General features: G+C 38.1%; 1 protein-coding gene across 3 annotated transcripts; it reads left to right on the top strand.

Annotated features, from left to right (window-relative positions):
* Window positions 1-4617: 4617 nt before the first annotated feature.
* On the top strand, window positions 4618-27457 carry LOC104609878 (vesicle transport protein GOT1-like). Of its 3 annotated transcripts, XM_088895922.1 has the most exons (9): window positions 4618-4987; window positions 5249-5311; window positions 21452-21547; window positions 21774-21844; window positions 25369-25460; window positions 25574-25654; window positions 25771-25868; window positions 25948-26029; window positions 27157-27457. In XM_088895922.1, the coding sequence occupies exons 4-9, from the start codon at window positions 21814-21816 to the stop codon at window positions 27193-27195; spliced, it is 423 nt and encodes a 140-aa protein (XP_088752048.1). In that variant the 5' UTR covers window positions 4618-4987; window positions 5249-5311; window positions 21452-21547; window positions 21774-21813; the 3' UTR covers window positions 27196-27457. The 3 variants fall into 3 exon arrangements, with proteins under 3 accessions (XP_088752048.1, XP_010274601.1, XP_010274600.1); XM_010276299.3 differs by lacking the exons at window positions 4618-4987; window positions 5249-5311 and adding an exon at window positions 21072-21266 and having other exon boundaries at window positions 21491-21547; XM_010276298.3 differs by lacking the exons at window positions 4618-4987; window positions 5249-5311 and adding an exon at window positions 21072-21266.
* Window positions 27458-27658: the final 201 nt, after the last annotated feature.

The following is a 27658-nucleotide window of genomic DNA, read 5'->3' as shown; positions in this document are numbered from 1 at the left end:
TGCAATGGTAAAATCTCGGGCTCACAATCATGAGAATGTAAGTTTAAGTTGTGATCAAGTTGTCCCTATATTTCTTGCTTAAAACCTATCCAAAGTTACCTAACTTGAGTTGTATAGTAGCTATGATTGCTTATTTTAAGTGAAAAGTTATATAAGCGTTTATATTTCCAAATGCAGCCTTAGAAGTGACAATGTATTCAGGGTCCATTTGCTTGGTAATAGGAGTGTCAATTGGACTGGGTTTGGTCCAATCCGATCCAGTCCAGTGTGAGTCCATTACAAATGGACTAGGTCCAATCCAATCCAATTAATATTTTGAACGACTTTGCACCAGTCCAATTCAATGTATGGACCGTCCAATCTATTCAAATTTGTTTTAATTCATATTGGTTTAAACCCAAACCATATCCATCGACACCTATATTCTTATCTTATGTCAATGGACTATATTTTAGCTTAGTCCAACCCAATCCAATATAAATTTATTACGTACAAACCAGGTCCAGTCCAATCTAATAAATATTTTAGACCGGATTGGTCCAATCCAATATGTCTTGTTGGTCCATCCACATTGATTTTGGACTGGACGGGGTCCAATCCACCCTTAATTGGCAATTAGAATTGGAATGAAAATATGTCAAAATTGCAATTGGTGTCGAAATCTGCTAGAATCAGAATTTGAATGATCTATTATTTGGTTCAAATAAAAATGGGAATCAGCTAGAAGTGCAGAGTGCAATATGGTGGTTGTAAACCAGGGTTCTGGTGGCTGTATCCTGTATGCATTCTTTCTTTAGAGAAATACTAGTATTTCATACCATAAGCAATCACAAACCTTTAAATCGTAGGACAGAATGTAAACAGTTTTTAGGGGGGTAAGAAACAGGGGTTTGTGCAAACATCTGTGTTAGGGATGCTTTTATCCTCTTATTGAAATTAAAGGCACCATGTAGGCCACATTGATGAGCCATCTGTTTCTGGTTAGTGCAGGTGGATATATGATGCCAGAAAGAAGGCTTTTACCAATCAAAACTCCCCGTAAATTTTGATGAATTCCACTTGATTAGTTACCACTTATACCAATTGATTTATTACAAATTTCAACGGTATCATGCCTTTCTGGTATTATAGTTGAACCCCATATATTGTTGCATTTGCAGCATTGTATGATTCAGAAATTTGGAGTAGTAGTTGTATTTTGTATAGGTAAATTATTTATTATAAAAAAAAACTAAGTTGCTTGAGATTGTGGTTGAGTAATGGGTACACATGCGCTTACTAGCTTGATATATCAATTGAACCCATTTTTACTAAACTCTTTGATAACCTTCCTTCATCCACATCACCATTTCTAATCAAATCATCAATCATTGAATTCCATGAGATAACATTCTTTTCTGGCACTGTGTCAAAACATCTTTTCGCTTCTCTAATTCTCCTAGCATTTGTGAACCCACATAGCATATGTTGAATAAGCTAGTCTTACTTTAGTTTAGTGTTGTAAGGGCACATATGTAATTTTACATTGTTTTATTATTTGAGTGGTTGCCCTAATATAAATATCAAAAAGGCTGGCACCGCCAGCTGATGTTTTTTCTCTCCAAAACCTTTTTTCTCTTTTCTCTCTTCTCCCTCCTCTTCTCTTACTATTTTGAGATCCTACTACGTGTTTACCAAGAAAACATGGTATCAAAGCCATAGATCAAGTTTTAGGAGCAAGGCAATTAGTCCTTTTCTTTCTCTAGATGCTTTCTTTGTCCATTGGTGATCGAATCAAAGAAAAGGGACTTCTAGTTGACGTGAGGAGGCTTGCTGTGTGATTCTTCCTCTCCCCTCTTGTTTTGTAACTATTGTGACAATAGCTTTTCCTTTAATGGTTGTGTAAAAAATTGATGAATTATTGTTTGGAGGGACTGGTCAAACCTTATTTTTTATATGTTTTATACATCTGAGCTGGTTTAGTTGGGTTGTAATATGAGAACAAGTGATGTTGTGTGATCATATTTGATTATGCTGTGTGAGAACAATATTTTTTTGTGCCTAGAATTTTGGCTGGACTAAGGTTTTAAATTTTTTAACTGAACTAAACTGAGAACTAGTTCTTTGAATGAATTGTGACTAAACTAAAATCAAGTACCATGTCTTCTAAGGGTTATGGTGTGTCTGGTGTGACCTCTAGTTAGAATAGAACGAGTGGAGGATTTGACGTGAGTTTTCCCATGGCTGTGATTCCCTTTGATGGTCTCAATTACCTAGAATGGTCAAGGGGAATCAAGCTCTACATAGCTGCAAGGGGAAAAGTGGGGTATATCAGAGTTAAGAACCACAGTCTGGATGTGTGGAACATGATAGGTGGGACTAGGAAAACAACATGGCGATGTCATGGTTGTTTTTGTCCATGATGCCAAAAGTGAAAAAGAATTACATGCGGGCAGAAATAGCTCATGAGATATGGTAGTAGGCTAAATCTACATATTCGGGACAATGCCATTATGCCAAAATATATCAGTTGCAGGCTTCCTCCTCTACTTGTAAGCAGGGGGAGAGGAGTCTCTCCGTCTACTATTCAGACTTGACCTGTGTTTGGAAAGAACTAGATCATTATCGGAATATAGAGTAGAATTATGATGCAGATGCTAGAGCATACAATTCTCTAGTTTCTTAACAACGGGTGTTTGCCTTCCTCTTAGGGTTGAATTTCACATATGAATCTATCAGGGTTCAGATATTGGGGAGCAAAAATCTTCCATCAGTGCAAGAAGTGTATGCTCTACTATAGTCAAAAGACAGTAGATGGAATGTAATGAATAATTTTGAGGGGGAGCATATTACATTAGTAGCTAAAGGGAGTGTTATTACGGGAGGTGGTAATTCCTTTAAGAAGAGTGACCTCCAAAAGAAAGTTGATGACAAGGATAAACTATGATGCACACATTGTCAGAAATCTAGACATACTCGGGATACATGTTGGGAACTTCATGGGAAGTCAAAGTGGGTTCAGGAGTTGAGTAAAAAATTAGACAAAAATAAGAAGTCAAGACAACAAGGCCAAAAGAAGTTTAATGCAACAAACTTAGCCTCCCAGGAGCCTTAATCATCTACACTACCATGAGTTCTTTTGTGACGGATCCCAGGGAAGATATCATTAATTCTTTCAGTGACCATTTGGAGTTGTATGGGAGGGCAATTTGCTAGATGGATTATGCTTCTCCCCCCTCGACTTCCTTTGCGCTTACTTCAAGTAACGGTAATTCTGCCACAACTTTCCATGTGTCATCACATCCCTCAAACTCTCCTTGGATAATAGGTTTTGGAGCCTCAAATCATATGATGGGTAAGTTCAATTGTTTTCAATCTTATCACCTATTATCTGGTCGGGACAAGGTGAGATTTGCTAATTGTTCTCTATTAGTAGTATAACAAATTCGTTAAACTGCTCAGTAACCTTTTTCCTTCCTCTTGTATGATATAGGATTTGGCCTCGGGGAAGATGATTGGTAGAGGTCATATGGTGGATGGTCTTTACATGCTGAAGAATTGTCAACACCCGATTTTTGCTCGGTCCACTGCCTAAGCCTCCAATTCACCCCAAACACCCAATCAGACCCTTCCGACCTCTCCGAAACACCTAAAAACCTAGAAAACCTAAGTTTCACCCCGATAGCCCTCAAATCCACTGTTAAACTTGTTTGATACCAATTTGATGGCCCTAATCGACCCCAACTTACACCTCAACCACTAGATCTAAGATAACCATCAAACCCAGGATCTCCCAAAACACCTACCCATAAAATTTCAACTCAAGATTCCCTTTTTTACCCTCTCATCAAAAGAAGATTCCACTTCAACCACCCTCAGTAGCCTAAACACTCAGAACCAAGATTACCTTGATCTAGACACACCCAAACCGATCAAACCACACCTTTAGACTCCAGACACACCAAAACACCTACCCACGAAGTTTTAACCCAAGATTCCCTCATTTATCCCTCTATCAAACCAAGATTCCACTCTAAAACATCTCATTGACCCAAATTCCTCTGATCTTGACCCTCTAAGACTGATCAGACCACACCATCAAATCCCAGATACCCCCAAACACTCGTCTATAAAATTTCATCCAAAAACACCTCTGCTTACCCCTCCATCGCACAAAGATTCCATTTTGAGACCCTAGATTAACCGAAGTGAACCCTTTCTAGATCTGCCCAATCCGAGCCTAGTTAGACCAATCTGACCCTACCAATCAACTCAGGACCTCTAAAAACCTCACCTTGGCAATTTTTACCAAAAACACCCCCCATTTACCCATCAATCAGGAAAGATTATGTTTTTGCCAATTTTATTAGCCTATTAGCACAAAAACCCTCTTTAGGCTCAAACCAGTCGCAATCCTCTTTAAACCAAATCACCCATCATTGAACCGAACTTGGATTAACCCTTTAGATCCCTTTTGACCCACATGAGCAAAGCTATCAGCCTCCCCCTAGTTTTATAAGAATTTACGAAGCTGCCCTTGGATCTTCTTTAAAAGGATACCTAAATGCTTCATTTTGGGTGTGGCAAGAATAGCCAAGAAAGAGCAAGAAAGAGAGGAAGAGGGAAGTTCCAAACAGGGGAGAAAAGCTAATTAACCCCTATTTTACTTATTCTGTGGCTGTGAATGAATTGATATGTAGCAGCGAAAGCTACTAGGTTATTAGCCAGATTCCGTCAAATTCACCATCATCTTTGGGTACTACCTCCTGAGAACTTCACACAGATATTCATTATCACTCGTCGTTCGCATCATCGGCCAAAATACTAAACTAATTGCAGTTCAGCTTCAACAAGTAATTTTACTCTTCTTGTTCTTCATTAGCTTCTGTATTTGGTTGATATACTTCCCTTCTTAGATGCAATAACAGATCAACCCTTAAAGGCAATAGTGAGACTCGGTTGAGCCGTCTCTGAAGGTCTCAGGTTGATGGTGAATGCGTGACAAGGGGTATTACTCTGTTTTGTCTTCTTCATGTCATATAACCGAATACTCCTCTGCATGAGATGTTTGAAATTGTTTTTGCTCTGTTATTCTTTATTATTTATGTAATCTCCAGTTGATTGATGTATTTTTTATTTATATACTCTAACCTGGGGGATTGGTCAAGGACGATGATGAGATAATCACCGAACCAATCTCTGAAGATTTGCCCATATTTTCGTTCTTGTTCTTTTTTATCTTATTTTGTTTTATGCTTTCCTAATATAGTGGTCGGTACTAATGATTGACAAACGGCGTACTTCTCGAGCTGATGATTAATAACCAATGCCGGTAAGGATTAACAAATCACTCTGTTATTTCCAGAACTTCAGTAATTTTTGTTTTCTTTTTAACTTTGTTTGTTCATTGTATCGACTAATATTCATTGAGAGCTACCTAGGATTATCAACCAGTGTTGGTAATGATGTCGTTTTTTACAATAAGGGATAAACAAAGTTGGTGATGAGGTGGTCACTGAACCAACTTCTGTAAATTAGTGGTGCGAATTTAGTTTTTACTCTTGGAATCATCTTTGTTGCCTTCTTTTAATATGCACTTTGCTTTCATTTTCGTGTTTGGGCATCAAGCTATACTCATTCCTGTATGTTATTTCAGAATAATCATTAGTAGAAGTAATTGAATCCCATCCTTGTCATTTGCGTGCGCTTCTCTGTTGTTTTTCTTTTCCTTGCTTCACCTATTTTGTCTGTCGAGAGTAAATTGGCATAGCAATAGTTCATATTCTTTGAACTTGTGATAAGGCTTAGATCGTATGATTTTTCACCTGAGTTCAGTCATATCTGAAATAAAGATAGCCTGGGGTTTTAGCTCTTAGAGCTTTCACCATGTTCCACCTCCATATGGATAGAAATGCATTAACTAATTAAGTGGCCATGAAAACAAAATTTGAAAAAATACAAGAAAAGAGAAAAGGAGGGTAACTATCAAAAGAGTTGAAACAAATTCTTTCGGGTAGTAGACTAAATAAAAAAAAAAGAGAAAGAGAGAGTGCGGGTTTGGAACAATGGATTGATGAGTAGATAATAGCAATAGACAGTAATTTGTCAAAAAAAAGGAAAAGGAAAAACATAAAAAAGGGAATCTTTGCGGTGAGGAGTTTAATTTGTAGGCTAGACTGGCATGACTTTGCTGTTTGGGAATGACAATAGAGGAGAGAAGTAGCTTAAGCATCACTAAGATTTCAAAAAAAAAGACAAATAAAAAAAAGGAGATAATGTATGTATATAAAAATTTAAATGGTAGCAAATAAGAAAAAAGAGATTGTTAGACAATTATGCCCTTTAGCCCCAATCAGATTGATGTACCTTTTTTACATTTATTGTAAATGAATAAAGTACATAATTGATTCATGTCATTGTGGTGTGTTTCTGTACCCTTAAACTGGACACTTATGAGACTCGTGTTAGTTTAGAATCTTCACAGTCGTTGAATAGATTTGGGGAGATTTATCCTGCCAAGGCTGACACTAATGTACTGCCAAGTTGGTTGGGGTGGCTTGTCTCAGCTGCCAGGGTGAGACCTGAGGTACATGTAGTGTGGGTTTTCTTGAAATCCTGAACCGGACCAAAATTCCAGTATTGCCCTGGACCTTGGAGATAGATGGGCAAAACTAGAATGTTACGCGTGACCCCTAGATTCGATTATGATACTGTACTAGATGTCGGATTGGGCTATCTTTGATATGCCAATCAGTGAGATCCTTAGAGGGGGTCAAAACCTGGGTATGTTGGGACAATTCGAGAATTCATCTGAGTGGGTGATTATAGTGATAGGATCAGCCCCTTTGTCGGACAAAGTGAATAATTGGGGATGCACTCTCTCTGATGAAAACCTAATTCAAAATGTTTGCAAAAGGTTTTAATTCCCGGGATCCATGTGAGTAGAGAATGCAGCATTGCACCATGCAGCCGTGGGAGAGGTCCTCTCTTGTCGGGCAATGTTTGATCATTACAGGCTGAGAGGTTAAGTGTAAGACCATTGAGGGTAATACTTGATGGGCTAATCTTGCATCTGCCCACAGTCCTTGGGTTTTTATAAGGTGGCTTGACCCAAGGACTATTTAGTGTAAATGTTGGGCCCATTAAGAGCCCATGGTGATGGACTCAGGGGTTTACTATCTCCTACAATGTATTTAGCCAGGCCTCGTAATAGAGGCTGGGCTGAACCCATGTGGCTGATGTGTAGATAAATGTTTGGGTCCCATGCCATATAGGAAGAGCCAACTGGGCAACAGATTAAGAGGATAAGTGAGAACGTAGACTTATTGGGCTTAAAGCCCAATTCGAACTAGCTTAAAAAGTTTAATTAAATAGGGGCAATTCTGGGATTTGGATTAGCAGATAGGATAAGGGATTATCCCTATCCACTTAAAGAGTCAATATCCAAATAAAGATTTGGATTAGGAATCTCCTAATTTGATTAGGAAGGATGATCTTTATCTGCAGATAAGATAAGGGATTATCCTTATCTCTTAAAGAGAGTCCAGATCCAAATAAAAGATTTGGATTAGGAAACTCCTAATGGGATTAGGAGATCCTCTCTTTAAGACTATAAATAGAAGAGCAGGGCGAACCTCCAGACACAACAACAGAACAAGAGTTCAGAGTTCGCAGATCACAGAAAGATGACATTACAGTTCGACTGTTCTTGTCTTCTGCACTTTTCTTTCCTGCTCTTGCCGCCCTTACCCAATTCGATCTTCACTAGTGGGAGTGATCAAGAACGGTTCTTGATATTGCCTTTTGCTAGAAGAGGCAATCTGAAATCGTGCTCACTAGCCCTCTATCATATTCTTGCTGAAGAATTCGGTTCTTGCTGAAAAGCTGTCCTATTGATTTCTGCTTCACCTCACACCGTGTCATCTTTGGTGGAAACAGTCTTTGGTCTTCTCCTTGGGCGTGAACACCTTCGTTGGGGGTTACTGTTACTCCGTATCAGGTATATCCCTCTCATCCCTTTTGGTTTCAGATGTGGTCCGGTTTGATTTCAAGGTTGATCATTGAAAATGCAGTTTTCTAAAATAGGGAATGCGATTCCCACATGGGAGAGAGAGAAATTTTTGAACTTTTCGCCCAACCTTCCTGTAGGGTTCAGCCATCCATATGATGGATCTCTCATCCCTTCAAAGATTTGTAATTATAAAAAAAGGGGTATAATAAAAAATAAGGTAGTAAAAAAATATAAAATAAATAAATAATAATGATGAAAAAGAAAAAAAATTGTTTTTTCTTTAAAACCCCATTTGGGCCCCACCTTTGGACTTGGGAGAGGGGTGCCTAACCCCTTCCCTCTCCCAGCGAGGTCTTATCTAGACTGGTTGGACCGGTGTCTAGGCTTTGGAGTCACTAACAAAACAAAACACACTTTCCGATGTTAATATTGGAAGTCTCGTCACCTCAATTTCCATATTTGATGGGTGATGACTCCATTTCCAGTGTCAGTATCGAATTTCACATGTTAAACTTGTCAGTTGAGCAAACATTGTAGAAATCATTTTACTTCAAAGAATAATAGATTTGATTTTCCTTTCTATATTATTTATTCTGATGTTTAGGGCTCTGTTACTTCAACGCTTGATATTCATTCAGTTTCAAACGAAGATCCAAATTTTCCAATCAAACAATAGCAAAGAATACTTTCATAGTGATCTCACGGAGTTTTTTACTTAATGTGGATCCATACACCGTAGCTCTTGTGCTAGAACCCCCAACAGAATGGTGTTGCCTAAAAAAAAAACTGCCACCTCCTTGAAGTTGCTTGAGGGTTACTCATACACATGAATGTTCCTAAACGTTTTTGGTTAGGTTTTGTGTTGTGTGCTGCCTTATCTCCTACTCATGGTAAACTAAATCCTCGTATCATTCCCTGTGTATTTTTGGGTTACACTTTTTCTCAAAAGGGTTATCGATGTTTTGACCCCGTTTCTAGGAAATACTATGTATCTTTAGATGTGTCTTTTTTTTAGAGTGACCATTTTTTCTCTATTTATCCTTAGGAGGAGAATAAGGTGGAGGAGAAACGAGTTGAGGTTCTTCCCCCTTTGCTTGACCCTCCTTTGTTTCATGTTTTTTCTTGTCATCGCAAGGGCCAACTAAGTTCAAGAATTGTGGAGCAACTTGAAACTGTACCACCAACATGATCAGATTCCCTGGGGACAAATCTTATCCAACTAGGTACTCCTATTCCTATTAATGTTTCTAATCCTCTTGCTATTGATGCTTCATCTGGTAATGACCTAGACATCCTTATTGCAAAAAGGAAGGGAGTTAGGTCTTGTACTACCAAGCATCCTATTTCACATTTTATTTCCTATGAGAACATCTCACCCTCTTTTCGTGCTTTCCTTTCTTCCATTGATAGTGTTTCTATTCCTAAAAATGTGGTATAAGCTCTCTTAGTACCTCAATAAACAGATGTAATGAAAGAAAAGATAAATGCCTTACACAAAAATGGTATATGGGAGTTAGTGGATCTTCCTAAGGGTAAGGAACCAGTAGAGTGCAAGTGGGTGTTTACAATTGAAGCACAAGGTTGATGGCACAGTAGAAATGTACAAGGTCAGGCTGGTGGCAAAAGGTTTTACCCAGGTATCATTTGGATCTAGATTAGACTTGGGTATCGTTTGGAAATTTAGACATAAGTGTTGCCTTCAGTGACTTTTACGATGTTTTAGTGTCTTTTAATGGGAAATAAAATTTTCTTTTTTATTACTTTTTTAATAGGTTGAAAGAGTCTGGGCTTCATTCTTTATCCTACTTTTAAAGATGGCAACCACATAGTGCAACACTCATGGTGTCTTAGTCCTAATTACACTACAGTTCCTCTATCCTATTTTCATATGAGGGTTCTATGTATGGGTATTTTAGGTGCGATGCATAGAGTTGTTAGGTGGGTTCTAGACTTTGAAGTTCCAACAAGGTTGCTAGCCTTTAAACCTCCACCCAAGGACAAATGGGCATCTCTAGTTGGTGGCTAGTTTGAAAGTTTTGGTGGAGCCTTTGAGGACTAAAGTCTATAGGCACACACCTACTATCCTTACCCTAATAGGTAAAATGGGATTCCAATTTTATTTACATGAGAGTGTGTGAAAGTGTTCAAGCATGCAAGAAAAATGAATAGGAAAGCAACAAAGAACAAAGGGAGAATACAACCACATATTCAAATTTACAAGCAATCCTACAAGTCTCCAGGTGGTCATATTTGGGGATCTAATAGAAGCTAAGTTCTCTTGATGCTTTTTAACTAAAACAAAGGAGAGGAAAGAGCAAAACAAGAAACAAATACAATTTACTCCTACCCAAAAATAAGGCTAATTACACTCAATTATAAAGAAAGCAAAAACTACAAATTTTGAGATCACCAAAGGAAAAGAGGGGGGGGGGGGGGGGGGGGGGGGGGGGGGGGGGTGAGAAAAAAACCCAAAACAACAAAAAAGGAAAAAAATTTAGGGCCTACCAGACGGGAACTATAAATTTTTTCAGTGATGCTAAAGCCTAGTCGCAGTAGACATCCAGTGCGCTGCAAGGGAGGATATGGTGTACGATAACAGAGTGCGGGAAAAGTAGAGAAGGTGATTTCAGTTGCGATGAAGGTATTATGAGGTGAGCTATTGACATTCTGGTGTGCGATGAGCAGGTTCTAAGGTGCGATGAGTAGGTTCTAGAGTGCGATGAGCAAGTTCTAAGGTGCGGTGGGCAAGTTCTAGAGTGTAATGAGAAGGTATTAAGGTGCGATGAGCAGGTTTTAGTGTGTGATGAGTAGGTTCTAAGGTGCAATGAGAAGGTTCTAGAGTGCGATGAGTAGGAAGGAATGTGTGATGAACGGGTTCTGGGTTGCGATGAGCATGAAGGAATGTGCAATTTTAGGCTTCTGGGTTGTGATGAACAAGAAGGAAGGTACAATGAATGGGTTTTGGGTTGCGATGAGAATGAAGGAGGTGTAATTTTAGGCTTCTGGGTTGTGATGAGCATAAAGGATGGTGTGAATGTAGGCTTCTGCATTGCAACGAGCATGAAGGAAGGTGCGATTTTAGGCATCTAGGTTGCGATGGAGTTGCAAGAGGCTGCGATTTTGGTTTTCTAAGTTGTGATGAAGTTGTAAGAGGTTGTGATTTTGAAGTTTTGGGTTGCGATGGGACTTGAGTTGCAATTTTGACAAAGGTATGGTTCTGGATAAAGCTTCAGATGTGATTTTGGAATGGAAATGGCTTTGGGCGATTACGCTGGGAATGTCTATCATACCCAACCTTCTTGAGGTGTGATTTTGAATCGCGATCAAGCAACTTTTAAACTTAGCAACACAAAACAAATAGAATGAAACTAAGTCTGAACAACACCTAGAAAAGAAAAAAATTGAAAATGATGGTTCTCCAACATTTCAGAACCTTGAGTAACCCAGAAAAACTAAAAAAGACTTACCTTTCGTATGTACCTTGTCAAAGGTTTTCTAGTAGCTAAAGATGGGATAAAATGAAGTTTAAATGGGTTCTTGAGCTAATGAGTGCTTTTGATTGCAACAAATTCCACTTGAAATGGTTGTAGGAATTTCTTAAATTTGGAGGAACATGCTTTCAACTTCTCCTAAGACCGATTTCAAGATGATGTTATCGGGTCTTAGGTATTGGTTTCCCTAAGACCCTCGCCTATCTACCTATATTCTCAATCAAGAAAAAATTGAAAATGATGGTTCTCCAACATTTCAGAACCTTGAGTAACCCAGAAAAACTAAAAAAGACTTACATTTCGTATGTACATTGTCAAAGGTTTTCCAGTAGCTAAAGATGAGATAAAATGAAGTTTAAATGGGTTCTTGAGCTACGGAGTGCTTTTGATTGCAACAAATTCCACTTGGAAATTGAGGCAAGTTTGGAATTTGAGCTTCAGAGTACCTCCGAATTTCAGGTGAACAGGAGGCAATATATGGGCTAGGAGAAAGCTCTCCTCTCTCTTTGTACCCCTCTCTCTTTAGGGGCCTCCCTTAGGTTTCCTTTTCTCTTCTCCTTCTTCTCCTTTTTTTTATTGAGATTAAATTAGGTTAGTATTTATAGAGGAAGGGAGGGGGGTCAAGTCTGAAATCGTTCAGCTACAGTGCCTAGGATTCAACATAGGTTTTTTATACAAATAAGCAAGGATTCTTCAAAGAAATAGATGTCCAATCAAGCTTTCCTATTTGGTGAAACATTTTCTTTGATTTAGGGGTGGTTTTCATGGGTTTTGTGTGTCCAACGAGAGATTAGGGCGTGCCTGTCATGGCAATCTCGTATTTGGGACTGTCAGTGGCAGAAAATATAAATTTGATGAACTTTAAAATGCTATTTTGTCTTTTCTTGGCCTTGAGTATGAATATCTTGGGTTTTTGGGGTTTTTTGGACTATTAGGCTCTATTTTATTGGTCCAAGTGTTCTAATGGGTCCAGAATGGGTCTGGCATCAGCTATCACCCTTTTGAGGCTTCAGGTTGGGACAAATGACATGGTAATTTAATCTGGTGCGTCGAAATGATATCTTTCTAGTTTACCGATCAAAGATGAATTTGGTCATGAAATTTGGTGTGCTGGGGTTTTTTGGGTCTTTGAACACAGTGGTGAGGTCTGATCGGACAAATAGGGTTGGGAAGATGGAGATCTATCTATGTTTGACAAGTTCAGATCAACAAGATTTGCTAAAATATAATCTTTGTTTAATAAAGGGTCAAATAGGGGAATTTTGGGATGAAATTTGGTAGGTTAGCACTTTCGAACATCTTGAAACTAATGGAGGTGATGGGTCTTTGATCAAAGGGGTAGATTGACTGATTTAGTTCAGATTGTGGTCATAGCTTATGGTTTTTCAACCAACGATACCTTTTCGATGGTCAAATGGTTTGGTCATGAAATTTGATGTTTTGGGGTTTTTTGGGTCTCCAAATACAATGTTAAGGTTTAATTGGTCATAAGAAATTGGGATTAGGGATAGTAAGCTCTAATTAATGAGATTTGTTAAAATAGGATCTAAGCTTGATGGGGGGTCAAACAGGGGAATTTTGAGCTACAATTTGGTAGGTAGGTATGAATTAGGGTGAGGAGTCATGTGGATGGTTCTGATCTTGAGAAAGATATGTTCGATGTTGGTAATCATTCAAGGCCATTAGAATGAGATTTTGATGTTTTTGTAGTTAATCATCATAGATTTGTGGTGGGGTTCACTAGTTGATTGCTTCCTAGTGATCTTGAGGTGATGGGTGTGTTGGATTTGATTTCGATGAGTTGGATTTTGAATGTCATAGATCTGGGCCGTTAGGAAGGGGCTGACATGATGGACGGTAGATCTCTGGAGTTTAGTTATGGAAATTAATGTGTAACTAAGTTATAATTTTCCAAGTCTAGGGATGGTGTTTGATCGGACATTGACATTGATCTCATGGTTGCTATTTGTTGTATGGATTGTATCAAAGGAGGGTACAAAGAGGTAGGGTGAAGGGATTGAGCAAAAATTAGGTGTTGACAATGATTTAAAATAATCACCAAGACCATGGTTCAACAAGTTTCATCTGGCTATGTAGCAGATTGGCTACAAACAATGTCAAGCTGACCATGCACTATTTGTGAAAGGGGGAAGGAAAGATTGCAGCTTTGATAGTGTATGTTGATGACATAATGATCACAAGTGATTGGAAAGTTGAAATTCAGAGGCTAAAGGATCTCTTAGCCACTCAATTTGAGGTGAAGGATCTAGGTCCCCTACGGTATTTCCTTGGAATTGAAGTGGCCTGCTCACAAAAGTGGATCTTCATTTCCCGGTGGATTTTTAAATTGTATCAATGGTTTTAATTTTCATTTGAAAATTTTCTGGTGAACAAATCTATCACTAAAAGTATTAAAAGTGTCATTTATTTCAATCATTTGTTGGCAGAAATTGTTACTTTAAGTGGCGGTTTTGACCGCCAACCTAACGATGTTTTGGCCGGTAGTCTACACAACTACCGGCCAAAGCTACCATGACACTAGATTACACGACGTTGACATGATCGCCGTCCATCCATTGTGATATCCTTATTGTAGTTGTTTTGTTCACTTTGGCAGACAGTGCAGATCGTCTGCTAAAAGCCTACTTTTTGTAGTCCTATTTTAGAGATTATATTAGAAATATTATTTTTATTGATATTAAGGGCCAAAAGTTGCCCTTATCAACACGAACCCTTAGTTTGAACAATAAGCGATGATTGAGATTGAAGTTCCAGATGCACGAGGACATTAATGGCATGACCGCTGGTTAGAATGATGTGGCCAATCATCACTATACCAGACCTGAATTCAGACTTTGCCCATTGGTTGTACTTGTAGGTGGGTGGACTCTATATTTGGACTTTATAATTCCACCCATGTTAACCCACCAACCCATCATGACCCTAACCCACCCATATTGACCCACTTAACCCATCCATTTTGACCCTTATCCATCATCACCCATGCTGACACACTTACCTTCACCTATAAATGCGAATACAAATTAGGTCAACCCGCACACCCAAATATTGGAGTTTAAAAGACACAAACTTCCGTTCCAATGTTCCTTATTTTGGAAGCCACGTGACATATCCGGATTGGGTTAACACATATATCCAAATATTAATAAATTGAAAAAATACAGAATTTGAAGAAATTGACAAAATGTAGAAATCCGTGTTCTTTTTTTTTTGGTAAAAAATGCAGAAAAATACAGTTTCTTTCTATAGAGAATTAGAAAAAATGAGAAAATTTGCATAATTTTATAGAAAATGAAAAAAAAACTCATAGAAATTTGAAGAAAACAAAAATTATATAAGAAAACAATAGAAATTATATTGCAATAAAATTATAAAAATTGTAGAAAACAAAAATTATAAAGAAATACAAAAATATAAGAATATGTAGAAATTGGAAAAACATAATAAACTATAAACATTAGAAATTATATATAAGCACTAAAAATGCAAATAAAACGTAAGGGAAAAGATAACAAATACAAAAATATATAAAAATGCAAAAAACAGAAATTGTAGACTCATGGTGAAGTGGGTACAACTTGTTGAAATGGGGCATGGCAGGAATCATTTGTTTCGCACGGTGAATCTATTTCTCTTGCAAGGGCGGAAATTGTTTGTTTTTCATGCAATGAATCTATTCTTCATGCAATTGCAGTTTCCCTTTCCTAGAGCAAAGGTGGAAATCTTCCAACAAACCATGGATCTGGAAGAGAAAAAAAAGTAGATCCCCTTTGAATCTGTTTCGATGTCCATAGCTCGAAATGGTGTTGTCATAACAATAATGTAACAAAATCAGTGAGAGTTAGTTACAATAATTAAAGGTTAGTTGTAGGCTTGTAGTTGAGTTGTAACAGCTTTTCCCCTCTCAAATTGTGTATAAAACCCAATTGAGGTATTGAATTGAAAGACAATAACAGTTTCAAGAATTCAGAGAACTCTTTCGTGTTTCTGGGTCATACCTAGAGAGCTCATACTGGCTCTAGGTGCATCTCAGAAATCTCCTAACTAATTATAGTTTGACTATAACAAATTGGTATCAGAGCCAGAACCTCGGCCATGGCGGATGCAACATGATCAAGAACTAGTGAAGAAGCCTTGAGGAAGGTAAATCACAAACTTGTACAACACGAGTCATAGATTGCAGAGCTGGGTTGTAAGGTGGATGGTCTTACGTTGCAGATTGTAGAATTGGTGAGGTGCTTAACGACGGACAAAGAAAAAGAAGGAAGAGAAGAGTCCGCCTCCACCCCAGAAGGTGCCCTAGTAGCGATTGAAGATCAAGTTAGTAATCGAGCCAAGTCCCATTCGGAAAGATGGTGTTCCAAGAAACTCAAGATGGAGTTCCCTACGTTTAATGGAGAGAACCTACGGGGTTGGATTCACAAATGGTGAAGGTTCGTCCAAATGAACCCAATGACAGAAGAAGAAATGTCAACATATGCTTCATTATATCTAGAAGGACGAGTAGAACTATGGTATTCGGACTATTAGGAAGGTAAGACTCATATCACATGGCCAAATTTAATTTCAGCTCTTTCTGAGAGGTTCGAAATGGGGTATGATAATATTGTGTGGGAATTTAAATAAGCTCCAACAACTATCTACAATGGTTGAATATCATAAGCGATTTGAATAACTAAAATCCTATATGATTCTCAAAAGCAAGGGGCTTTTTGAGCAATATTTCATTGATAGTTTCTTGAGTGGTTTGAATGAGGAAATAAGGAGCATGGTCTTGATGTTTAACCCCATGACCCTCTCACAAGCCTTCAATCTGGCAAGATTATAGGAAACCACCATAGATGCCCTTAATAAAAGGAACAAGACTCTGTCTTAGAACCCAAGTTCACCACTCAGGCAACCAAATTGTTGGCCCCATTTGAGCTTACCTACACTTGCAACTTCTAGGACATCCCTTACTAATGCCAATCAACAATCTAGAAAAATTTTCCCTCCTCTACATTTAATCCTAATTCCACCTACAGCTCTACTGCTCAATCCCAAGCCAACCCACTAAAGTCTTCAAATGAAACTCTTCCTACCAAAAGACTGCACTACCACTTAGAAATGAAGGCTAGAAGTGAAAAGGTCTATGTTTCTATTGTGATGAAAGGTGGCGGCTTGGCCATAGATGAAAGAAAAAGCAGTTCCATATGATTATAGTCGCAACACCTAAGGAAGAAGATGATGAATGTCTTGGAGAGTCAGCGAGTATGGAGGAAGAAATTGTTGCAGAAGGGGACATGGAATTGTTTATGCATGCATTAGTAGGCAATACAGCTCAACATAGACTCAAGATTCAAGGAATGGCCAAGTGGAAGTCAATTACCATTCTCATAAATAGTGGGAGCACCCAATGTTTCTTGGATTCAGAGGTGGCACAACAAATAGGATGGTTAGTAGACCTATATGCCCTGGATTTATTTGGAAGGCGAAAGGGATGGAACTCTCAACAGATGTTATAACCATTAGATTGGGATGATGCGATATGGTCCTTAGAGTTGGTTGGATGAAAACTCATGGTCCAGTCATTTTTTATTTCAATAAAAACTAGCTGACCATTAGTCGGAAGAGTAAGAAGGTGACATTGAAAGGCTTGACGAAAGAGGCAGAGTTGCTATCTATCAATGTTCATTCACTACATAAGATGATTAAGAGGAAGGCTTATGGGCTTTTCAAACAATTATTCTTGATGAACACCACAACAGGGCAGCACCCATAGATAACACACTCTTACCAATTTGAGGGATTGTTATTTGAATTTTTTGTAGTGTTTAAAGAACCAACTACACTACCACCACATAGGCCTCAAGACCATCAAATACACCTTAAGCCAAATACATCCCCTGTTATCTATAAGCCTTATAGGTATCCATATGTACAAAAGGTAGATGTAGAAAAATTGGTGAAGGAAATGCTGAAAACTAGCATTATCAAACCAAGCACTAGTGCTTTTGCCTCACCTGTCATCTTAGTAAAAAAAGAAAAAAAGAAGGCAATTGGAGACTTTTTGTTGATTATCGAGGCTTAAATGACATAACTGTTAAAGATAAGTATCCTATTCCCTTGATTGATGACTTGTTCGATGAGTTGGAAGGCACTGAAGTATTCTCCAAATTAGATCTAAGGGCAAACTACCACCAAATTAGAATGAAGGAGGATGTGCACAAGATTGCATTCAAAACACCTCAAGGGCATTATGACTTCAAAGTAATGCCCTTTGGCCTCACCAGTGCTTCATCAACATTTCAGTCTATTATGAATAGATACTCAAGCCTTACCTTAGACATTTTATGCTGGTTTTTAATGATATTTTGAACTATAGCCTGGACTTCCCCGCACATATTGAACACCTAAAGGTGGTGCTTACAGTGTTGCAACAGAATTAGTTTTATGCAAAAAGGTCCAAATGCTCTTTTGCACAAGTACAAATTGAATATTTGGCCATATTATATCAGGAGAGGGGGTGGCCATAAACCTAAGGAGGAAAGAATGGTATCTTGGCCCAAACCAACTAATATGAAGGCTTTTAGAGGATTCTTAGGCTTAACTGGTTATTATAGAAAGTTCATCCAAAACTATGGAGTCATTAGGAAGCCCTTAACATAATTGCTCAATAAGGATAATTTTCAGTGGATGGAGACTGCTAATAAAAGCCTTTGAGTCTTTGAAGAAAATTATGGTCTAGCTCCTGTTCTTGCCTTACCTGATATCAAAAGGGGGTTTGTGGTAGAGACTAATGCATGCTACTTGGGCATTGGTACTGTCCTTATGCAAAATGGAAAGCCATCAGCATATCTGAGCAAGGCATTAAGCCCCAAGAATTTGGGCCTTTCTATCTATGAGAAAGAACTCATGGTAATAGCTTTTGCAATCACAAGATGGAGGTCTTACCTTTTGGGACAATAGTTTACTATACGAACTGACCATCAAAGCATAAAATACTTGTTAGAACATAAATTGTCTACTACTCTACAACAAAAGTGGCTTGCTAAGTTGTTGGGATCCAACTAAAAAATTGAATACAAGAAGGGAGTGGAGAATAGAGTTGTTGATGCTCTTGTAGGCTAATTGCTCAAGGTTGCTACCATGTTGTGTCTTGTATTCAACCATTATGGATGGAAAAAATCAATAAAAGCTATGAACAAGATAAAGCAAAGCAACTCATTGCATCCCTTTGCATTAGTAAAGATGTTGAACCCCACTATTAGTATCACCAAGGCATTTTGCGGTGCCAAGGCAGAATTTACGTGGGCTTTGACAACACACTAAAGACACAAATTCTTAGTAGCCTATATACTTTAGCTGTAGGGGGCATTTAGGCATTCAGGCATACTACAATAGGATTAAGTCTCTTTTTTATTAGCCTGGCCTAAAAACAAATGTTCAAAAGTTTGTGACCGAGTGTGATGTATGCCAGCGAAACAAAGAAGAGATTGTCCCTTATCTAGGGTTGCTTCAACCACTACCCATACCCAACTAGTCATGGAGCCATATTTGCATGGACTTTGTCGAAGGACTTCCTAAGTCAGCAAGTAAAGACACCATTATGGTCGTCATTGATAGATTTACCAAGTATGCCCACTTCATTCTCTTGGCACATCCCTTTTCTACCGAGTCCATTGCTCTCTTATTCTTAGATCACATCCACAAACTCCATGGGTTACACCAAAGCATCGTCACAGATAAAGACAATCTTTGTTAATGGATTTTGGAGGGAGCTCTTTAAACTATTAGGGATTCAGATCCATTTCAGCTCAACCTATCATCCTCAAACAGATGGGCAAACTAAGAGACTCAATAGGTGCTTGGAAACATATCTCAGATGCATGATGGGTCAAAGATCTAAACTGTGGTGCAAATGGTTGTCCTTGGCTGAATGGTGGTACAATAGCTACCATATTGCCTTAAAAATGATGCCATTTTCAGGCCCTCTATGGTTATGTTCCACCCCAATTGTCTATTGGCCTATAATTGAAGTCTACAGTAGCAACAACTGAGGATTTTTTTGCTACAGAAACAACAAATGATACAACTCATCAAAGATAATCTATCCCTGGCACAAAATAGAATGAAACAATTAGTAGACAAGGGCTGCACTAAGAGGACTTTTCAGATTCTCCAAAAGATTGGTACAATTGCTTATAAGTTGGACCTGCCGCCTACTTTTATGGTGCATCCTATCTTTCATGTTTCCTAGCTCAAATGGGAGGTTGGGCTAAATATCAGTCCCCAACCCACACTATCAATGACGGACTCGAACAATCAATTAAGAGTTCCGCTAGTAGCAATACTACAACACCGAATGATCGAACAACATAATGCTCCAGTCACACATGTATTGATTCAGTGGTCACACACAACTCTAGAGGATGTTACGTGTGAAAACTAGAGTTCCATTCACAATAGGTTCTTAGATTTCAACCCTTGAGGACAATGGTAAATTGGTGGGGAGGGGGGATTGTTATAACAACAATGTAGCAAAGTCAGTTAGAGTTGGTTACAATAGTTGTAGCAGCTTTTCCCCTCTCTAATTGTGTATAAAACCCAATTGAGGTATTGAATTGAAAGAATATAATAGTTTCAAGAATTCAGAGAATTCTCTCTATGGTTATGGGTCATACCTAAAGAGTACTGGCTTCTAGGTGTATCTCAGAAATCTCCAAGTTACAGTTTGATTGTAACATGTGTTTCTTTTGGACCGACAAATTTCCTAATCCTCATTCAGTTGCAGTTTTCCTTTCCTAGTGCAAATGAGGAAATTCAATCATGTTCACCTAATTTGCTAAAAAGGAGAGGAATTAAGATGAATAGATGATGCAAAGAAGAAGAATAATTGCCTCTGGTTTTGTTCACCAATTTATGAGAATAGCATATGTGAAAAAAATTGCAGAAAAATTGAGAACATGAGAAGAGGAACATTCAAACCCTAAAATCTTTAACCTCTGAACCAAAAGTGGCTAACTAGCCACCCTCATACGATCCTCTCAACCCTCGACCCTCATACGACCCATCTCAACCTTTGACCCTTTTTCCCTTACGTTAATGGGTCACTTGACCCATAATGACCTGCCACTAGAATGGGTGGGTCAAATGGGTTGGGATTAAAATTGCCAGTTCCAAGCTCGATAATGAGATACGAGGTCTGAACAGCAACCGGTTTACCTAACTCGGACCAGACCGACCCATTTACAGCCCTGGGCCACGCATAAAAAAAGCAACTTTTTTCAATTTTGTCCGGGTCCAATAAACAAGCAATACGACGTTTGCCGCAGTTGCTCGGAAAAAACAGATCTGCCCCCTCTCTCTGTCTTTCGGTTGTAAGCATGCGCCGAGGTGTAAATCCACCGCATCACTTTCGTTAACAATGATCAAGATCTATTTAAAAATGCTGTACGCTTACGCTATATAGCCTATAATATTTGGACAGCTGTCCTATAATATTTATTCAACTCCCAATTATACAGCTGTCAGGCGCTGATAGGTTGTATATATGGCGTTAGCTTATAGCATTTGTTTACAGTAGAATAGTAGATCCCAACTTGAAAATTAACCCCTCTTGTTCTTGCCATCTCGGTTCCCCCTCGTGGTTCGTACATCTTCATCTCATCCCCAAATAAAATTGGAGTCGTCGCGAGGGTTTCAAACTAATAGCTCTACTGCTCCCGATTTCTCTCTTCTGTTCTGAAGCTCTTCACGTCGCAGCCACGGTGGCTGCCTGACCGGTACTCTCTCTCTCTCTCTCTCTCTGGCTGGATTGCGATGAAAATGCTGCGAGACTATGATTTTTCATAGAGTTTCCGATCATTTGGGGCTTCTTCTTCTAGTGAAGCTTAATTTTCTTCTTCTCTGTGCTTTAGATCTTCTTTTTTCTTCTTTTATTAAGTTCAGGATTTTGAAACATTTGTAGGTGGGGAATTGGTGATCTAGATCGATCTTGGTGTTGTAGGTGGTCGTAGATTGATCTATTGTTGCCGGATCAAGTGTTGTTTCTTTACATTTAAAGGTATTGTTGTATATTTTCTTGCCATTGTTTGTTCTTTTTTTTTTATTATTTGACGTTGAAACCCTAAAAAGACTAGATGAATTGGACTAACCGAGGATCTTTATCGGCATATAATTAATTTATGGATCTTGAAACTGGAAGATAATATTACATGGTAAATAGTCGCAATTACAGTCTTTCTAAGTCAATATTTTGTGGTTTGAGTCCGATTTCGATTCTTCTGCAGTTTGGGAGAATTCACGTTTGGAGGTTCTAGTGTTATCAAGATGGTTTCGTTTGAGATGAACGACAGAAAAAGTACGCCTTCTTTCTATAAAACGACATATTTGTATCATTCCTTGCAAACATATACAATTTAGTCCATTACTTATGCTCTTAGCTTATTGAATGATTGCTAGTTGTCTAATTTCATTATCTGTTCTTTGTGGAACTCATGATTTTATTTTAAGGTCTCATCAATATCATTTTCTCTTATTTTCTACATATACTGGGGTCATAGATACTCAAATTGGTTGTATGAATGAAACTTTGAAATTTAATTTCTTGTGTTGGAGGTTCTTGATACATGAAATGATGCACAAAGACCCACACACACACACACACACACACACGCATGAAAAGATGCACAAAGACGCACACACACACACACACATGCATGAAAAGATGCACAAAGACACACACACACACACACACACATGAAAAGATGCACAAAGACTCAATATGATGGCTCTATGAAACAGCATCTCTCTCACTATCAGTTTGGCTTTCTACACATGCATAGATGCACAAAGACACACATACACATACACACACAAAGAACAATAGATATAAGTTGTAAAATGTGTTCTGTGTTATATTATGGTTCCTGTCTTTCCTCTTGATCTTGAACTCAGAGATGATGCTGCCATCATATTGATCAACTCATCAACACTTTTGTAGGCATGGTCCTAATCTGGTATTTCTCCAATTCTTATAAAATTACAATGCTGAAGTTTCCATCATGATTAGCTTAAAAGGTTGACAGTGCAAGTTTAACTGGAAAACTTAGGTATGGAACAAATGACGGGTACATAATGTTGTAATAAGTGGTTATCAATAAACTCACAAGCACAAACAAGTTTGGGGATTTTGCTTGTTGCAATGATTTTTCAGGGAAAGGTAGTTTTTGGTTTTATGGGCATGTGTCTCATGGTGGATAACTTGAATAGGAGAGGCATGGGCAGTAGTAACTCCCTCTCTGCCCTCTGTGGGTTGAAGGAGGAAACTTACAAGTAATTTATTCATTCATTGTGCTTTCACAAACACTATATGGTCTCATTACTTCAGGTATGAGCTATACAGAGCATGTACAAAAAATGATCAACCAAAAAAGTCAGACAAGGTCATGGCCAATAATTTGGTCAATAGCCTTTCTGCTTTGCCTATCAGAGCCTCCACTTGAGATGCTTTATCCCTGAATCTTCTTTTGTTTCTATGTCTCCACAAGACTCAGCAAATTACAAGGGGAGAGAACAACGACAAAAGCTTGTCTTTCTTGTTGAAACAACCCTCAGGCCACACAGAAAACAGGGCAAAAATCTACCCAAACCTTACCAAAAAGCATGACAAAGTGAGCCCACACACAGAATGAGTATGGACAGTTAAAAAGCAGATGTTTGACTGATCCCCAATCATTCTCACATAAAGAACACTGGTTCACCATCAGCTTATCTCTAACCATTAGATTGTTAACAGTTTGGATCTTATTCAAGATAGCAGTCCATGCAAAGAACATCACTTTGGATGGTATGCCTGACTTCCAGATCAACTTCCAAGGCACTTCATCTTAACAGTGATCTGATAAAAGAAGAGAATAAAACTTTACAAAGGAAATCCCATCATTACTCCTTACTCCCTCTCCACACCATCCTATCAGATCCACCAGGAGTGGGAGAAATGGAAATAATTCTTGCCAACAGAGAGCTCAGTTCCTCTATTTCCCAATCTTGAATATCTCCTTCTCAACCATGGTTTCCAAACCACTTGACCACCGATAACTTCAAAGCATGCTGCACTAAAGCATCTTCTCTCTTTCTAATTCAAGCATGTGGGAAAAAATCTGCCAATGGAGAGGAGCCACACCATATATCCTTCCAGAATTGTATTCTTTCACCATTTCCTACCTTGAATGAAGTCCATTGAGAGAAGTTTTCCATACTTCATAATACCCTTCCCACAACTTGATCCATATGACTGAGAAATCAGGTTTGTGGTCCAGCTCAAACCATCTTCCCCATACTTTGGATTATCCTCCTCCACAAAACTTCTCTTTCAGTACCAAATTGCTATATCCACTAGCCCAAAAGAGTGATATTTTTCTTGCTGATCAGCAATGATTACATATATTTGATCCCACCCATATATGTTTGCAAGTTAAATAATTCTCTTCAACATTGCTGCATCTCTTTTTGGGAGATGGTTGAGTCTCCCCGCCTTTTGTTCCACTCTCAAGTCCCTGAACTTTAGAAGTCTCGTTTCTGTAGTGGGCCATTTCATTGATATACCACCAAACCTTTTTTTTATTAACATGATGACACCGAGTCCTTATTGCAGCCAATGCTACTAAATCGGCTGCTTTATCCTCCACAGAACTTCTCTTTCAGTACCAAACTGCCATATCCACTTGCCCAAAAGTGTGATATTCATGGCTTCTAACCCAATTCCTCCCTTTGTTTGCGAAGACAAATTTGATTCCAACACACTAGATGGAGTTAGTTTTCATCCTCAGCCCCTTCCCAAAGGAATTCACGCTTGAGTTTCTCAAGCTGGTTGATAATCTCTGAAGGTGCTCCAAGGAGAGAAGTATTATGTTTTCTGATGAATGAGAGAGAAGTAATATATTGGTAAATTTGAGAGAGCACTCTGGATAGGAATTACTGTACCTCCTTCGGATAGCAGTCCTCTCTTCCACCTTGCTCATTAAATTGTTGATAATGAATGTTTAATATATTAAGATATTAAAAATTTTAAATTGAAATGGTAAATTAGTGACAATATCATCACCTAATTGAGATAGTCAAGCAACTGACTAATAGCCTAAACACAACCTTCAATTGGGTTCATAGATCAGCCAGTAGGCTAGCAGCTGATACACTAGCCAAACAAGGAGCACGGAGGAATCTTTTCTTTTCTCTCCTTTTTTTCTGGGAAATAGCCATGGGGGATAGACTGTTAAAAGGAAATAAAGTTTGAACTAAAGGGTGAGCAGTTGAGTCTTCGTTCTCATGGGGTATAAGGAACATATTCTTTTATATACTAATTCCTTTCCACATTTAATAAAAGTTGTTTCAGTTACTCATAAAAAAAAGGAAAAGAGCATGGTGAATTAGTGACCATGCTGATCTGTTTTCTCCCCATACATTTGATTAATTTATTATCTGTAAGGGCTAATAGGGAAGACTTCCTTAGGAATATGGACAAGCAGCACAAGAAAATTCTAGGAATTATATCTACTTATAATTTCTATAATTTATTTTTGTTTATATATTTATTAATTAAAAAATCATAAAATATATATTTATTAATTAAAAATGGATGCTCATGAAGCTTACACCCTACACCTTGGGGCTTATACCTTGGGCTTCAAGCCTTCAACAACTGGATTGCCTTGCACCTACCTTTCCTCAACGTGTGAAACCACTGTGATCACATGTATTATTTTTGTAGTTGTAGATATTACATATTAGCTGTTAACTTGTTTTTTTTTTAAATTTTATTGTTCTCCATGTTTATTTCAATACAAATTCCCATCATCTAAAAATTTCAAATTTCAAATGAAACAGAGATTGGGCTAGGATTGACAGGATTTGGCATATTTTTCTCTTTTCTGGGAATTATTTTCTTCTTCGACAAGGGACTTCTTGCCATGGGGAATGTAAGTAAGACATTTTAGTTTTATCTTATTGCTTTTTCCCTCTTTCTTCTTTGATCTGATTGTTATATGATGCCTTTTTAACCATTGTTTTACTTGTGTTGGCACTTAATCAGATCCTATTCTTGTCAGGGGTGATGCTAACAATTGGTTTGAAATCCACCATGCAATTCTTCATGAAACGTCAGAACTACAAGGTTTAATGTTATGTTGTTATTTATTTATTTTTATATGCCTCTCTCTCTCTCTCACACACACACACACACACATTCACTCACTCACTCATGGGGGTACACTTTTGGTGGTTGGACAGGGTACAATCTCATTTGGTTCTGGATTCTTTCTTGTCCTCATTGGGTGGCCTATATTGGGAATGATCTTGGAGGCCTATGGGTTTATTGTACTTTTCAGGTAGGATTTTTTCCTCCATCTTTTTTCTCAATAATCTACTTCTAGATATTCTTGATTTATGACTGAGATTTCTGTGCAGTGGCTTCTGGCCTACATTGGCCGTATTTCTGCAGAGGATTCCAATTATTGGTTGGGTGTTTCAGCAACCATTTGTGACATCGGTAAGGATAATTGGAACTCAGAATACTGATTTCTTAACAGCAGAAAATATGTTTGGTGTTCAGTTAAAACACTTTAAGCTCAGAAGACTTAATAGAAGCAAATTTGTTAGTTTTGTATCCCGTAGCTTTACATCTGGTTTAACTTTCTATGCCCTATAACTAACTAGGTTAGTTGAATAATGAGCATTGACCTTTCAGCCATTGATCTTTGGATGGATTAAGATATTGGTATGCCTATCCAATACCTGTGCAGCCACAAAGTTCAGATGTTAACAAGCAGGGGCAGTGGGACTATATCAGCACTATCACAAATGAAATTGTATCACATGCCCATGAAATCAATTCATTGTTCATAACTTATCTGAATTCCTTTGCAAAAAAGTGGAATGATTAGTTGTCTTCTGGTTTCTTAAAAATAGTTTAATCAGTGCCTTTAAGAGCATTGAGTCGATTATTATCCTAAACTTTGTAAGTTTAAGTTATGGCCTCTCAAGTAAATACCAATAAGTGCTGCTACCATACTACAGTTTTTTGCTAAGTTCCTACCATACTATTTAACATTGTTATTGGTCCTCCATGGTTTTGTAATACACTTTTTCCGTCAGACGAAATATCAAATAAAGTTATATTGTGGTAATGTTTTCCATCTCCTATGTCCTAACTTGTTAGATTTTAGTATAGTTAGCACCTTTATTAGTGGACAATTTTTGAGAAAATTGGTCATATGGTCCACCAAGTGGTGGAGGGTTTAACCTTGTGTATCTGTGTAAAGCATTGCCTTTGTCAGTGCCATAGGAAGATGTGTGCCGAGTTTTCTTACATGAGTTTTTTGTTTATGCAAAACCCAATGGTTGCTTAAACTCATGCACTGCTAGCAGAAGGCATTTTTAGTACCATTGCATGTGACTTTGAAGATCCGGTGTCTCTGATTTGCCAAAGATGCCTTGTATTTATTGGGACAACATATCATTGACCATGTTTTGTGTAATCATATTTCATTGTTTGCCTTGTGAGATACAGCTGTGGAAGGTTTATTTGTATGCTAGTATATTGTATCATCCATTTAGTTATTTTTGATGGATTATCATGGATATAGTTTTCAAGCTGAAGATTGTTTCTTTTCGCAGTTCTTTGATAGGTATAGGAGCAGACGAGTGCCTGTGTGATGATTTGAATCAATGGAAAAGCAAAGGACGGATCGGGGCAAAGGTCACATTGTATGATAGATTGATGTATCTGACCTAGACTCGGTATCTTTTTGATTTGATTCCAGTAGTCACTTGGTTGAAAATGATTCTTGATTGATCATATGACCTTTATCTGTATAATACATGGTTTCTTTAGTGTTCTTTTTCGCAAATCAATCCATTGATCCTAAGAACTTAGTTTCTTGGAAAGTGAGATGTTCTTGTGCGCGTTTTGTGCTTATATTTCCTCCTATGCCCTAATTTGGATTTGGAATTTTCTATTGCGAGGTCCATTAGAATATCCCTGAAGCTGGTAAGGCTGCGTTTAGAATCGGTGTAAATCAAGAACGCACTGGTTTGATTTTATCCGTATTTGGAAAGAGAATGTTTACGCACATTTGGATATTGATTATTGATGTAATCAATATCGATGTAAAACTTT

This window comes from Nelumbo nucifera, chromosome 1, assembly GCF_055504915.1.
Source record: "Nelumbo nucifera cultivar China Antique chromosome 1, China Antique-T2T, whole genome shotgun sequence".
NCBI lineage: Eukaryota > Viridiplantae > Streptophyta > Magnoliopsida > Proteales > Nelumbonaceae > Nelumbo > Nelumbo nucifera.
The sequence above is the reverse complement of the archived record's forward strand: the minus strand, read 5'-3'. Positions and strand labels throughout refer to the sequence as shown.

What these genes read in the sequence shown, in the direction of transcription:
- LOC104609878 (XM_088895922.1), top strand. Translation starts at nt 21,814, where the DNA reads ATGGTTTCGTTTGAGATGAACGACAGAAAAA. An exon ending in TGAAACGTCAGAACTACAAG is followed by an intron (nt 25,655 to 25,770) that starts GTTTAATGTTAT and finishes GTGGTTGGACAG; the next exon opens with GGTACAATCTCATTTGGTTC. An exon ending in GGGTTTATTGTACTTTTCAG is followed by an intron (nt 25,869 to 25,947) that starts GTAGGATTTTTT and finishes ATTTCTGTGCAG; the next exon opens with TGGCTTCTGGCCTACATTGG.